The 17,005-nt window shown below is 33.5% G+C and overlaps 1 protein-coding gene across 1 annotated transcript; it reads left to right on the forward strand.

Moving 5' to 3' along the window:
* The first annotated feature begins 1,363 nt into the window (after nt 1-1,363).
* LOC117109976 lies at nt 1,364-3,104 on the forward strand. Its single transcript, XM_033252493.1, has 2 exons — nt 1,364-1,794; nt 2,950-3,104. The coding sequence occupies exons 1-2, from the start codon at nt 1,534-1,536 to the stop codon at nt 3,055-3,057; spliced, it is 369 nt and encodes a 122-aa protein (XP_033108384.1). The 5' UTR covers nt 1,364-1,533; the 3' UTR covers nt 3,058-3,104.
* The last annotated feature ends 13,901 nt before the right edge of the window (nt 3,105-17,005 follow it).

The following is a 17,005-nucleotide window of genomic DNA, read 5'->3' on the forward strand; positions in this document are numbered from 1 at the left end:
GGGGGGGGGGGAGTTATTTTACAGCCTATGACCCCAGTCTAGCCTGGCAGGCCCAGTCGGCGCACGCCCCTCCAAAACCTACGCCCACCCAGACGCCCCAAACAAAATCACCTTATTTTGCGAGTTAGCGCCACCTTTACTCTTAAACGATCATCGAGCCCCTAGACCTTCTCTCCCCCAGGCCACCCCCCACCTTCAGCACCTTCACTTCAAGTCTCCTAGGTCCACATCTCGAGCGCTCGAAATTTTGGTATGAAGCGCAAAATCTCACTACATTACATTATACAGCGTCAAAGTAATGACAGCGTTATACTAAATATATTAATTAAAGCAACAAGAGAAAAATATAACAGTACAGGTCTACAAACTAATCATGATACTGATGGGACCATAGAATTATCCTTACAGTAGTCACATTCAAAACATTTAAAAAAAAAATTACGATATGAATTCATTTTTTTCTAGGATTAAAAGTGCAGGCGGTTCCTCTGGTTGATTATTTAATTCCTATGTTAAAATAAACGTTCCTTATTTTTATCAACAGTTGCTAGTAGTATCTCAACATTAAATAACATCCAATTAAGCATAAATAATAAAGTTTATCCAATAAACAACAGCATCCGTAACTAATGAATGTCTTGGTGCGTGAACTAAAACCTCATCAGCAATATATATAATGCTTCCAAACGTTTTTCCGTATATTCTTAATACTAAATCATTGAAGTAATTTCTATAATACGATATTACCGTATATAGCATGGATTTAAAATAAAATGGAAATGCAAATTTGACTTACGAAAATACAATAAAGTAGGTTGAGGAAAACCAGATGGTGGTTTTTGTCAAATCCTATAAAATTACTCCAGTGATTTGCCAATATATAGTATCGGATGTATTGGCATATCATTTTGACCTATATTTTGGACAATTCTGTCTTTTATGTAGTTTATTATCTCGTATTAAGTTTCCCGGTAAATTTTGTGTATCTCTATTTCGTAAAATGTCAGTCAGCAAACAGCAGATGAACCACATAGATAGCAACTAACTAAATAAGCAATGATGGTCATAAATAGGTGGTGAAGTTTCTTTTAACGACTCTGTTCCTCGTCTACAGAAAAAGTAGTGCATCATAATGAAATATATTAATAAATGATCTACATATTATACGTCGGGTAATATTATATTCACACATTTTATGATTTTCTGTCTACCTTAAGTTTATGAATTTGGAGTATTGTGCATAATATCCGTTTATTTATTATCATTGTTTGAATCGCCCGGCTCGGTGCGGAAGGATACGGTGCGTCAAGCAAAGTTGAACATCGACTGTAATGGTGTTAGCTCGTTACTGCGATTAGTTGAATTTTTGAGTTCGCTTAGAAAGTAATGCACTTCAGCCGGCTGCTCCGCACCGCCCTCTGCATTATGTGTATTGTGTGAAAAGTTATTTTTCTTTGCATTGCTTTTTAGCATCTATAATTTGTCTATTGGAGTGGATTTATATTTCAATCGATTTAAGTTTAGGAAACAGCAATGGAACAAATCCAGAGCAAAGGGGAGCGAAAGGGACTTTGCTGTTCCAAAGTGGAGACACGATTACTGAAATGGATTTTTGCGGTATCTTTGTTGAGTGTGTTGTCTGTTACATTGTGCATAAAGCTTTTTCTTTTAAACACCGAACTTGACTCTAGGATCGCTCGTTTAGAACGCCGTGATCTTTCAGATTCTAAAAACCTTCTCGATGAGTATATCAACAAATATTTGGAAGATAATTATGATCAAATATTTTCACTGGTAAGATATATTGAACATGGATTGATTTGAAATGGAAGATAGAAATGAGTTTGATGGAGAACACACCATTCTTTATTGCATGTTTGTATCGTATGCTACTACCTAAACCTTTAATTAATGTTTAATGTTGAACATATTATTTTTTGGTAAAATAAGCCCAAATTTAGTTTAGTAAAGTTATGATGTAGGCCTAGGCTGGCTTACCCCTAGGCTGTCTATCGGATTGTAAAACGCCAGCGGGGTATGCAGGCGATGCATTCTCTCTGAAACTGGCGTGTTTACCTACATCACAGACGCTAAGCATCCGTTCTTGCATGAATGGGTTTTGCTGGTGTTACGTAAGGAATCAACCGCTACTTCACACATTATAATTGACCTTCGTTTTCTACAGTAAAGAATCTTTACTGAAGTCGTAAGTTTCAAGTAGCCCACAAACTTTTCTGGTTTTTAGAATTGTAGTTGGCAGGCAGAAATCAGGGCAGACATTTTCCTTTTTGAGGGCTGAAGACAAATTAATCTTTTAAATTCATTAAACATTTCTTTTTTATTTAGCAACAAATAGGCCCTATAATATCGTGGAGGGAGTATATTTAATACCTACTATCTATCTGTACCTATAGATATACAGTACTAGCCAAAATTGAAATACTGTATTTCAATTTAATTTTTAATTCAAATTGGTTAAAAACACAAGTCGATGTACTGTGTTTTATTTATCTCTTTAATCTAGTACTTTCGATGGTGGATCAAGCAGTGGCGTATCTATGAGTATTGACATGGGGAGGGGGCCCTGATGAGGATCGAAGATTAAATGAGTGGTTTGATTTTTAAGTTAGGGGTATAGGGGTGCTAGTAGTTAAAATATGTCTATAAAGTAATTTTTATCTGCCAAATTTCCAGTTGAGTGGGGAGGCCCAATCTTTTTGGGGGGGGGCATGCACCACTATGCTTCTTCGTATCTGGTATGCCGCTTGGGTAAAGTTCTAGGCCACTTTTTTAACCCTACAATAAATCTTGGGGATCGCAGAGCAGCTTGGCCCCCAACTTACAAGAGAAAATCACCAGTATCAAGTAGAAATAGGCTATACAAATGTATAGTGACCTGTTTGTTCATTACCCATTGATGTGAATATTCTTCTTTTTTTTTTTTTAAAGAAATTCCAAAAACTTACATCAAATCGAAAGACAAGAAGCACAGATGTGGGAAATTGTCAATGTCTTGGTCAACCAGGTAAGAGAAGTTGGTATGCATTTGCAGGTTAGTTAATTAGCAGTTACACCTGTAGTCCCCACACCTGTATAGATCTTTGAAAAAAAAAAAACAGGTGGAAAAAACAGTAGTGTTAGGACGACTCTAGATGTGCAGACTGTAATGTAATTATACTGAGACCTGTATTTAGCGTATTACACAGATTTAATGAGAAATTTCTTGAATTAATCTAGATAATTGATTTTTAGAGATACAGTAATGTTGAATTGGAAATCAACTTTACAAGGCCTTGTTTCACAATTAAATTGTAGGTCTTGGATACTTGTAATATCAATTACTAAACAAAGCAGTGGTTTATCAATCAATTAATTAATTTATTTCTTCACTGTAATTCAAAAATCAATTCAGAATGAGGATGGCTAGTATACTGAAGCTACAGTAAGTCAATTTGAAATGGACAGTCCGTCAGTTTATTTGATGGATGTATTGTCCTTTGTCAGATTTATCAGAGAACAGCAGATACCATTGACTGGAAGTGGTCTATTCTTTCTAATGAGGCCTTTTAGATAATTTTAAAGCAAACCTGTTTCCTATCCTTGGACTTTCACAGTGCATTTTATAGCTACCTGTATGAAATACAAACTGGGATTGTACCTTGTAATTTGAAAATTGTTTACATCCGGAGGACACGGAACTAGGGGGGAGGGGGTGCTGCATTATGGAGATTAATGTGTGACCGGAAATGGTCTGCCAGTTGGTTGTTACCATGCGCCAGTGATGTTGGAGTACAGCAAGATGAAACTATTTATGTAATGCATGAATAAAGTTCGGGGTTTGTCGGGTAGTGAAATGACTATTGTACATTTTAAGTGCTCCCCCCATGCATAAGTGTAAGCTAAGTTATGGTGATTAATTAGCGAAGACATGGAGACAATTATTTTGAAGTTCCCTCTTTCCAAGAGGGGATGCAAATGCTTTGTGAAAATGAGTACGCTGCGGTACTCATTTTCACAAAGGAATACACGCAGCTGGTTAGCTAACAATATGCAAATTTACATGAACACCTAGGAAGAAAGGTGCAATCACGTTCTCTTGCCTAGCAAACGTCTGTACTGTAGCGTGGGGGGGGGGACGCTAGCCTACTGATGTACTGTGTATAGCGGGGGCCGATGAAGCGTAATATGACTAGGCCTAGGCCTAAGTAGACAGTGCAATTATATAGGCCTATGTGATAGAAAGTATACTTTCGAAAGAAATAAATTAAAATAAGAAGGGTATTGTTTAAGGATTATATGCTAACTATGCGACTCTTGTAGTAGTTAGGCAAGGCATTCATGTGCAAAGCAGTGGTGTTTGTTTATCCATGAGAAAAGCACACCGGGAAAGTTTGCCTTACCAGGAAAAGGTGACGTAATCTAGCTTATGACGTATGCATGCTAACTATAGCGTGAGTGTGACGTCACCAAAAAATAAAAATTTTCTATTATAACCAAAATATTGATAACTACAAGGTTTTTGGGCGTAAATTCCCTTCATACGAATTAAGGGTAGCACCATCTCCTTGCCATACAAATTACAACTCCCATTGACTTCTCAGTCGAGAAATAGGGGTAGCTGAATTTTTTGTCGAAAATCTGACTACGAACCAAATCAAAATTCACGTTCTACTTCTGATGCTGAGGGCGGCATTCCGGGAACCCTGCGTCAAGTGGGTCAACCAAGCAACCTGCTCTTGGGGTTGTGGTACTATATAAATACTTAAATAAATGACATTTTGTTATTTTGATAGAGTTTGTATTCTTTTAACTGCAACTTTAGTGTAAAAAAATGAAGAATGTACAGCATTTAGTAAGGTTAAAAAATGAATTATTCTAGTCAACTTTAACCTAGATTGAACCTAGTGGTCAAGCATTTGACAGAGACTACTGTATACTACAGTACTTTATTTATTTCATGCTCTATGTACAGTATACTTTCGTGCCTTAATAATTTATTTTAAAATTGGTGCATAACTAATGTTTGTTTATTATTTATTTATTTATTTACAACAACACTCCATTAGGTGAGACTTTTTTTATTCCTTGTTTTGCGTCCAGTACTTAATAATAAAAACAAAAATAAAAATAATATTTTGTTTTCTTATTTAGCAAATATTTTTGCCAAGATCATCTAGACGGAGGAAAATATAAAAATATAATTTTATTATTAAATGTAAAATAGGACGGTTAAATGCTTCAAATTTATATAATTAGGAAGAAATATACATATCTTATCAGCGTAGGGCGTAATAAAAATAAGGAAAAACATTTATTTTTTTCTGAAATTTCCACTTTTTCGTGGCGGCGTGTGCACTAATTGGCCAAAAATAAAATTTTATTTTTGCAGTCGGCAGGTTTGCTAAACAGGGTATAAAAAAAAATCTCACCTTACCTTAATGCACATTTTCTGTTCCTGCATTAAATTAAAGGAACACATTGATATTCATGTCTCATAATTATAAATTATGTCAAAAATACAGGTAATAATAAAATCTGACATGGGAAACATCTATGCTACTGTAACATAAGAAAATGTGGATCAGTCATTTGTTCCTGCCATACATGGAATCGCCCACTTTGTCATGTACAAAGACTGGAAGTGAGTACGCAAAGTGAAAGACGGCCCTTGGCCAGCCTTGTCTGTAAGCAGGTTGAACCAGTTCAAGTTGGCCCTACACTGTAGGCCTGCACAATAAGTTGAATGTAGTCTTGAGTCTCATAACGACCTACATAGTTGAATGATTGCCTACTGTATAATGTAGCTGGACCATGATTGGATTAAGGAGATCAGGGTCTTTACCATATTAAGATGCGTATTGTCTGCTTAACTCAACCAGTTTATGCAGGATTTTCAATGAAAAAAAGGTCCCTTTAAAGATGTATTGTCCCATGCTAAATACCAAAAAATTCATAAAAATATTTTTTGAAATTAACTTGCCCATTTTGAAGTAACATAAAAGTTATCAACTTGAACATAGAAATTAGTGTATTTAAAAAATGTCTGCCCATCAGTTTATAGCGAAAAATGATAGAAACACTTTCAGTCACTGGAAGTGTTTTATTATTTTTATTATAATTTTTTGGTTTAAAAATCTGGGTACACACTTTTAAAATTAAATAAGTTTTATGCACAAGTTAATAATTTGTATGCTATTGCAATATGAGCAAGTTTATTTTAAAATTATTTTTTATGATTTTTTTATATTAGCAAGGGACAATACTTCTTTAATTATTAAAGGTATACCGCCTGTGGTGAAATACACTAGGCCTATGCAGAAAGCCCGAACAATTCAGTTGTTCATATTATTAAATGAATTAAGTAAATTCTAAGCTTTAAAACAAATGCATTAAATACCGAAGTTCATGTTGATTTATTGACATTGTATCACAAACATACTTAAATTGATCACTGTTAAATTCAAGGTCTACAGGTATACAAAACAATAGCCAATAAGTGAAAAAGTGAATAGTTATGTCTGCTAAGTGTTGAGGTTTTTTTTTCATTCTAATTATCTGTTGAAAAATAATAATTTACAAAGTATTAAAATATTGAGTGTTATTTTTAAAAGTTTTTAGCTCATTACTTTATAAAGAGTATATGATTTAACTACCAAAAACCCTTCATATTTCTTAATGTAGAATAGGAATAAAAGCAGCAGTTAATGGCAGCTAATGTGTTAAAATATATTTTATCTTTCACTTATACGGTCAATACGGTCTTTGAAATGAATACCAGATACTTGTTCTACAGTGATTTTATTACCTGTTGTACTTTTGGGAAGTGTCTCTTTTCTCCCAGTTGTTTCATAATAAAATAAAACTGCCATTCCTTAGTCAAACAAATCATATATTACCAAAATTCCCTTGGGATAGACAATAGAGGATGAATTGTATCCAAAGAATGTGAAAATTAAGGTGATTTGAAACCAAAGTGCTATTCCATGTATTTGTAGATTACTTATTACTGGTAGGTCCTCTTGTATAAACCTCCCCCCCCCCCTCTTTAACACAAAACAAATTTTGGTGGTTGGGCTTTTACCTGATGAATCCTCTTTTTACTCAAAAGGCAATTTTTTTTATCATTGCATGCCTAATTCAAAGCCAATATTTGTAAAAGTCAGCTACTGTCAACTACAGTGTACTCATTCAAATTATACCCTGGGCTTTTTTCAGAGGAAAAGCTGGATGTAAAATTTGTACAGTACTGTAAGTACTTGATACTGGACCAAAATTATAATTACACTGACTATTAATTATAAAAAAAAAAAGATATAGGAGCCAAAAATCTTGGGTCAAAAGAAAATTATTGCTATGGCATTGATTGTCAGCCTTCTTGAATCAGAAGTACAGTAACATGTATTGCCAACTTTGGTGATACAAAGTTTGAGCAGGACCCAGTTGGCCAAGGTTGGCCCCAGTCTCAATCCATAGTGTAAATTGGACCTAAGTCTAAATTAAAGGACTTACAAGCAATACATTGTTAATTAACTATTTTTGGCCTTCACTTGTAATGATGCTTTTTATGTACACTATGATGGAAATTCACTTTTAATAAAAACAATTGTTGACCACACTTATTATTGTAAATTTATGTTGAAACTTTAAACATTTGGCCTATGCTCATGGAGGTAGTATGACCTACAGGTACTACTGTAACTAAACAACAAAATGTCCACATACTGTTGTATTGCATGTACTGTCACCGTAGTAGGACTGTGATCATCATGCCATTTTATTTCCAAAGTTGGAGAAAATTTAGTGGGAAACCAGGGGTGGATCCAGAAATGTCCAAAAGGGGGGGCCGGAAGGGGGCCGGAAGTTGGGCCGATTGAGACAACACTGTCGTAGGGGGTCCGGGGGGCATGCCCCCGCGAAATTTTTGTGTTCTAGACGCCCGAACGTAACATTTGAGACATTCTGGGCTATTATTTTTTTCTTTTTCCCTCTTTTTTTTTTTTTTTCTTTTTTTACTTCCCAAAAGAGGGGGCCGGGGCCGGGCCGTCCCCCCCCTAAATCCGCCCCTGGAAACCATTCTATCTTTTTTTTAAATAATTGACGGGATGAATAGTTTCAACAGAAACAATGTTAAACATTCATAGTATAGGATAAAGATACATCGTCAAATTCTTATACTTAAAAATTGAAAATAAATGGATTTTTCTCGCTGGCATTTGTGAAATATTATTTGATGTTTTAATTTGTTCAATGATTGATCTGAATGAACCAATGACTACAAGCGTATTTGCTATATTAGCCAATCAACTATGTACTTGTATTTTTACGAGACTTTGACACCCAATCAGTGAGCTTCTTACTTTATAATGCCATGGCTTAATAAACCAAAATTCATTCTCATAAAAAAGTAGACTACTGTATATACAGCAATTACTAACATACTATTGTACATGGTCATTATTAAACACATGCCTGAGCAGAATAAAGGTTAAGAAATGCGTAAATCATTGGGAACATTTTGTGATTAGTTAACTACAAGGTTGAGCATAATTGATTCTTTCATTATTTACATAAATCAGTGTGCTCATAAGAAGCTGCTGTAACAGTAGATTGTGGATACAAACTAGTGTAGTGTAGTTACTATACAGGCTGAGCAGGGAGGTATACAGTAAACCCTACTCTTTATACCACAGGTGGGCAAAGTGCGGCCCCGGGGCCGCATAGTGATATTTTTTACGGCCTGCAAAATTGAATTCAAAAACTTGCGCTAACTTTTTTTTGCTAGAAAACACCTTGTTTTTTACAGCCTGACACCGATTTTCTTTAAAAATTAATATTAAAACTGAGAATAAAGTGGTATAAAAGCAGTGCATGAAGGTTTCTTTAAAGCAGCACTGGAAACATCAAAGTTTGGGTGCAGCCCCCGGTGTTATCAAAAAATTCACTTTCGCCCTCCGACCCATTTTTATGACCACTCCTCCTTCACCTAGGCTTCATGTGAGAGGATAAGGAACATAGATAGTACAGTATTAAGTACAGTAACATTGTTAGTCCTTTTTACTGAAAGTTATTCTATGTCTAAATTTTGGTGAAACATACCAACTTAACAGAAATGAACGAGGTTTTAATGACATAATTTCTAATATCTGGGTAGATTCGACAACTTTGTATGTTACAAATCTAAACAATTTTGTAATGAGTGTAAAAAAAAAAATTCTTGAAATCTTTTACAATTAATTGTCACATCATCTGCAATAAATTTTACGCAGATAATTGGAATTGAAGTAATGGGGTAATCCTGGTATTTACCCTTTATCACTATCACAATTGTGATCTAGGTATGCACATAGTTATGTAAATGTTTTTCAGTAATTAGTGCATCATTCATTCTTTTCTACCAGTTATTCCCCATCAATTAATGAGGCAATTAATGTGAGTTGGTCTGGAATGTTTGTTGGTATTGATTAGTCTTTGTAAAAGGTCACAGGCACCCTGGTTATCCAACAACACTGATCCAGATGGTCTTGGTTTTTAAACCAAATTTCTAAGTGGTTCCTTGACACTTTTCCCCAATTGATGGTTACTGGAAGGCCCTACTGTATATACTAAGATTTGCCTCTAGGGAACTTCTGAGTGAGGGCTGGTAGTATTCAGATAGATCAAGAATCTTCTAAAATTAGGCCTACTTGTACTGTAGACCTACAGTATCTATAAAATCTGTAACAAAAATAGTCGTGCAATATAGACTCAAAATTATTAGGTGCTAACACAAATTAATGATTAAGCCTATGTGAATTACATTCCACAGTGATGCAAGCAAGCCATTGGTGATGAAAAAAGTTTGAAATCTAGAATAACGATTGTTTGTATTCAAGTTTGTTTCATACTGTCTTACTTTATGTCAAACTTATAGGTCAACCCAATGGCTTGTTTGTGAATTAAGTGATTAATAATTGATACAGTATTAGTAGGTGAGTTATTGTTTGTAATGTGAAGATGGCCCATTTACTAATTCATCAATAAAATTTTATTTGTTTTTCCTTTGCCCAGATACTTTTAAAGAACCATTTTGTTGGAGACAGAAACATTTATTTTTATATTTTCCCACCTTTCTGACAATGTTTCAAAAATAAATTTGCTGAACAAAGTATAACAATTAGTTTCACTTGATTTATGTTTAAAATGAGCTTTTGGAGACATTAACCTCCTTCATCAGATGTTCCCCAATCCTCACCCATCTGATAAAGGAGGCTTGACGTCTCCAAAAGATGATGTTGAATAAATCAACTATCTAGTTGAGAAGTGACTGTCTGTTGACCATTATTAAAATTATTAATAATCTTGCTTTTGAAATAAAAGTTCAATGATTACTATTCTATTTTAGTAGCAAATTAATCTTAAACATTAAAGATAATATTCCTGTCTGTATTGAGATAAAAATCTTCAATGATAAATAACATTTTGAATTGCTTTGTATATTATGTATTGTAAGTAAAGCTTCCAATTGAAAATATGTATGCTCCATGAGTAGTACTACAGTGGATATGTGAGCTTTATAAATCTTATTATTATTATTATAATATTTTCCTTGCCACTTACTGTACCTATCAACCTCGATTAGTAATAGCTCTTTCCCGGCGTCTTCTCTAACAAACCCTTGAAATTGTCCGATAGTTTATTTTAAGAATTAAATAAACGATTCAATAAGCGCTACAACATTTTAGGAGGTTTCAGTATGGCCGTTATTTCAGGAGTGGCGCTTATTCATTAGCGACGCTTAATTAAAAATTTTATTATACTAAAAATGGTACCATTGCAGGCTATCTCATCTAACTTCTTACAGTGTTAGTATATTTAATTGCTGTCTCTATGATAATAGTAGATGGTATATTTTATTTTTTTCTTTTTGGTAAACTCAACAATTGTTACTGGATAATGTTCTAATGATATTAAAATTAAGCTTTGCAATCCACAAGATTCTGGCATAGAGCCAGGATGTTTGTAGGTGATAGACCAAGCATTGGCTGTGTATAAACTACTGTATAATAGTTCACTTGACCCCTTCAACTTCCTGCCCAGAATTATACTACTGTTAATAAAGATACGGTCGATGATAAAATCCGGTAAAAGCCTAAAAAAGTAATTTAAAATTATTGAATAGCTCATTTGTATTAATCAATTAAGTGATCAACTTTAGACTTAAATTGAAACAATTTGGTTTCTACTGATTTTACAAATTTTTTTTACTAAATAACTTGACTAAGTCCCGTCCCTTGGATATTGTTACCAAAGTCCTACAAAATGACAGCATAAACGTATGTACACACATGCATTTGTGGGACAGTGTGTATGTGTTTGCAACCAAACAAGTGAAACCGGGGAAGCCTAGATCCATTTGTATTTATTAGCATTCAATTCAAAATTGCAATGAGAAACTATTTTTCTCACCGATATAAAAGAGACATAAATACTGTAATACCTTTCCTATATTTTTTGCAAAGGAATACATCCTTAAATGGACCTTCCCAAAATGTCAACCAAATGGCCAATCATAAAAAGTGTAGAAATAAAAATATCCATACCATTATTTAATTTTACTGGTTTTTTTTTTTTAGCAGAACACCTACCTGTACTGGATTGTATAATTAACTTTGCACCATGGTTTCTGATTTTTCTCATTAGTGTCTGTATAAATAGGAAAAGGAAGTTGAAATGTTTATTTTCCCATTATTCTATTTTTAAACATACTTCATTTGGTCTGAATCTACTGTGAATGGTGGTACTGTATTCAGGATGTTGTTCAAGAATGTTTAATTGGACAATCGATTTAATTATTTACTTGTGAAAGATAAATGCAACAAGTAAGTAGCAGCAATGAGTAATGTGCAGTATAAACGCTCAGGTGCTACTGCAGCAGTAGGCGGGGGAGGGCACAAGCACTTTAGCCCCAGACAACATAGCACAGCAGGTGCACTACTCGGTAAGCACACAAGAGGAAGGGTGACAGACATGTTGATCATTTTTTTAATGATGAAGAAGCTACTAAACAGATTAAGAATGGATTTACTGATCTCCAGATTGGTGTCAATTTCTGAATAGTAGTAAAGTCCCTACTGTTCATCTTATAAATGATAGGAACCATTGAAACACTTCCAGTGACTGTACAGGTTACTTAATAATCCATTATTAAATATTTATAGCTCTTTGGTAAACAGTTATTAATGGCACTGTGGTATCATCAGTCAAAAAAAGAAAACCCCTTGCACTCTGTATTTAAACATGTTCCCAGTTGGATTGTGTTGAAAACATTAAAACATTAGGTCTACAGTTTTCATGTTTTTACATTTCATTTTTAACATAAGTTGATAATTATCAAGTAAACATTCAAACCATTTTCCTACTCATTAGCCTGTATTTGGCCATTTTAAGAGCTAATTTAAAAAAAATATTGGAAAGTGATGGAAAGAATTTAATATATCCAACTCAATGAATCATATATAAGGCCTAAAAAAATAAATTGTTTGTTTGCCTTTTAATGCTGAAAAAAAAAACCAAAATTAACATACAGTATTAAATCATGATGCTTGCAATAAACCCTGTCTCACTATTTATTTTTCAAAGGGTATTCATCAGACTGAATAAAAATAACCCATAATCAATAATTTGTAATGAATTTAGGCCTAGAATGGCGATACCTTACAAATGGAGAAAAATAAAGATCACTTTTTAAAATTTGTGAACAAAAAATTGAAAAATTTTTTTTTTTTTTAAAGCGCCGCTCCTATTTTTCCATGAGCTAGGGGCGGGCACTTGAGGGCAAACAAACAATTTTTTTAGGCCTATAATAATAATATACACACAGTCCTGTTTTTCAAGAAGAGAGAAATGTTAAGTGCTTGTAATTTATTATCTGTTCAAGAAATTTAATTTACACTTCTACAGTAGATACTGTAAACTTTTTAACTTTAACAACTCTAAGATCAACATCATGTTTTGATAATTTCCTTAGGGAAATAATTTATGGTAGAGTGCTGAGTTATAAAGTTTAACTTGTGCACATGAAAGTAAACACACTGATCATGTTTGGTGCGGAATTTTGGAAATTGTCTGCGATTATCCGGAGTGTTCTCTCCTTTGGGGTCTATAAATGCCGACCATTTCATGTGTCACCTCAGATAATAAAGACAGTCTCTGAAATATCCACCAGGTTACATTTGATGTCAATTTAAAATGTGACATTTTTCACATCTCTGGCTATAATTAGAATAAATAAAAGTTAAACAGAGTGTAAATTATTCACAGAATGTTGAAAATGTTCCTTTGATTTGTTAATTATTTTTTTGTAAAGGTATTTTAAATCATTCTTTTGCTTTATATAGAAGCTACTGTATGCATATTAAAATATGGGGTTTTCATTTATTTAAATTTTATCGAAAGATTGGTGGATTCAAGGAATGCTGAAATGGGTGTTTATCCCCTCTCCCATCAAGGCAGCAGCCAAAAAATCTCTAAACTAAGTCTGGATTCATTAAATCTAGAGATTAAAGTGACTAAACACTGGAAATTGCAAGGGACGTGACCCCTGGACCCTACAATAGGTAAAGGAACACCCTAACTCCCTTTGATTATAGTTCCTTGATAGGCACTTCGCATTCGGCTGTAACATCCTAGACCAGGCACAGAAAAAAAAGTATTCACACATTGCAAAATTTATGTGTTTAACAATACATAGATTCTAGAGCTATGTGCTTTAAAGTAGTTTGGGTCATGATTGGGATATGAGGATTTCAACTTGGAGTTTTTGTTTACTGTAGTCCTATACACATATAGGAATTAACAGAAACTACTGTGTACTTATTTTTAAAATTATATTATTTGTATAAAGTTGTTCTATGTTATCCATAAGCTACAATTTCACATACTGTAATACAGTAATTGAATGATACAGTACAGTAGTAGACGTAAAACATCATTACATTTCAAACCATAGAACTTGTGAATAATTCCAAGGAAAATGACCTAATTTTTTGTTCAAAAACATCTGGTGCACATCCATTTTCACCAACCCTTTGAATAACATTTATACTAGTGCTTTTTACTGTATTCTCATAATAAATTTAGGGGCTAACATTTACCTCTCTAGAGGTAAAGAGTTTGAATTTATGCTACCTTTGGGAGTGCATTCTAGTAAGCAGTGACCCATTATTTGCTACTCTGCAGTCTGCAAAATGTTGATTATGGTTTTGCAGTGAACAAACTGTAAATGGGAGAAGTGTTTGAAATTCTGTAAGATGGCTCCTACAGTAATACCATGGTCAAATGTTGTTACATTTTGTTTACTACCTCAAAATGCATCTTTATTTACATTGTTTTGATAGTTACCATTATGATATATATATATAAAAGTTCATTAAAATTACTATTAAAAAGTATATGAAAAGGTGGATATTTGATAAATTTAATAGTAATAGTTTTGTCTAACTAGTTGTACAGTTTTACTTACAATTGTTTTGTAATTAAGTTTGATTTCATTAGTGACTACCGTACTTGACTCCGTTTAATTTGAAATTGACCTAATCCGACCTGGCCCTCAAGCTAGTTCTAGGCTGGAGTCCGCCAACTGGTTATGGTCACTTCTTTCTGTGTTTTTTTTTAACCAAGATAACTATGGTTAGCTGCTGATATTCTGACCAGGAACGTGTCTCTAGCTAGCTACTACCTGGCTAAAGTTTCGTTGAACTATGTTGATGCCAACATTAAATTTCCATAGCTTTATATTTAGTTCAGTATCCCCATAATTAGGTCAAGCATATTTGTATCATCAAAGGAATTCTAGTCATTTTATATCTTTCTTAACAAATATTTTCCTCCAAAATATTGTGTATTTCTTTCTAAATTTGCTTAGATTAAATGGTTGATTTTAAATTATACTGTACAGCCAATATAATTGTATGAGTTAAAGGTACTGAATCATTTTTAGTTAACTTGAAGCAGTTAAACGATTTTCAAGTGTTATACTGTACAGTATGTACAAATTTTATTATATATATTTATAGAAATCAGTGGTATAATATATGGTAATAATCAGGCATGGGGTCAATTACAGTGAAAATGTAATCAATTACATAGTAATTAATTACAGTAAAATTGATTACATTCTTACTGTAATTGAGCCTCATGCCTAGAAAGTAATGACTACTGTATACAGTAGATTTGTAAAGCGCACCAGTTTCTATGTATTGTTGGCTTTATAGTCTTAAAAGACAGGAAATCCAAACCAAAAAGAATTCTAAAACCACCAAACGATTTCTGACAGGAGCATAACTATTTCAGTGATCTTTAAAATGTAAAAAACAAATATTACAAAAACTTATGATGAATGGTTATAAAGCACGTTCCATTTCTAAATGACTAAAGTCCCACAAGGTTGCAAGTTGTGCACATCGATCAAAATTGATTGTGAAATAATTTTTACACAAAATTGCAATTAGGTCATTATATTTGTAATTAGAACTGGTTTCCAGAGGGAATTCTGGTGGGAAGGTGACACTTGCAACTGAGTTTTTTACACTTATGTTTGGTGCAATTGAATTATGCAGTGTCCAGATCACGGTCATCAGATAGTATTTTGTTACATTATGTTAAATTGGTACAAACTTAAAGATAGTGTGGTGACATAAAGCAGATCTGATAACAGGATATAAGTTGGTTGAAAAGTTTCCAAGAAGCAACTGCTCTACTCTTCTGGAAAAAAACTATTCTTAAAACAAAACTTGAATCATGTTTGCTCAGTGTCATCTGCATATAGCTACTACTTTTAAGAGCTCAACAGTTATGATCACTATCACATAATGTACAGCCACCAGATCTCTCTCTTCCTTCACCGCACATCACTCCAGGAAGGGTTTAGTGACCATTATCCATTTGTACTTGTTAAATGGAAGCTGCTATAATGTGTCCCACAAACCCAAAGCATTCATATCCTGCTTTAAGAAACCACATCATTAGACAAGCCCACTGTGATACATTAAAGATATTTGTATCATCAGCAAATGATTTTGCTTTATTAAAGATTCAGATATATTTTTAGATCTTCAAGATATATTCAAGATCTTATCTAATTCAACAAAAACAAAAGGTGACCTGTGGGATACAAAACATTAAGTTTTTACAACATGACAATCAGGAGTGAGTTGTACAGTAGGTATTACCTGTGATTCCATACTGTTGTAATAATACAGCTGAATTGTTGCCAAATTCACACAAAATGTGATTCAATTTGTCTGTCAACTGTGTAACTCAACTTTAGCGGCAGCATTTTTCAAGTGTTACTGGGAAGGTATAGAAAACATTTTAATAAATGACAAATGGACATGGATATTTTGCAGAATCATGGCTATCCCATCTGAGAAAACTACATACTCACATAAATGCTAAATATTGAAGTGATAACTTATGACTGGCATTTCCTGTTTAGCAAGATTTTTAAAATTTATTAAATGTACTTGTAATCTGTCCCTAGAGAGGGAATATAAGAAAACACCCTTAAATCATTAAAATAGTCCTTCCTGATGGTTGATATAGGATATTTGAGATGGTTGATGAAATAATAGTGATGTTGCCATTAATAATTTCATTCCAGTGTTATAAACTCAGACTTTTTCTAACTTGAGTGATGCGCACACTGGGCAAATCGAGGCTTCAATTTCAAGTACCTTGGCGCCTGGAAATGACACTCTAAAAGACTATGTAAAATTCTTTGAAGTATCTTAATTAGGAAGTAAAATGTTACACATTAAAGTATTTTTCATATCATGTGTCTTGATCTAAACACTCTACTGTAAATAGAATTGAGTCATTTCTTTAGCAAATATGAGATTTTCAGAAATGGGAAAATCAGAAATGGAAAATCTATGTAATGCTCAGCAAGATATTGGAAGTTTATTACTTGATACTAAGAGTCATGTAGCCATGTCCAGAGGAATGGAACATACACTTTTAGCAGTTG

This window comes from Anneissia japonica, unplaced genomic scaffold, assembly GCF_011630105.1.
Source record: "Anneissia japonica isolate Jap-2015-1 unplaced genomic scaffold, ASM1163010v1 scaffold585_len4108843_cov191, whole genome shotgun sequence".
Taxonomy (NCBI): domain Eukaryota; kingdom Metazoa; phylum Echinodermata; class Crinoidea; order Comatulida; family Comatulidae; genus Anneissia; species Anneissia japonica.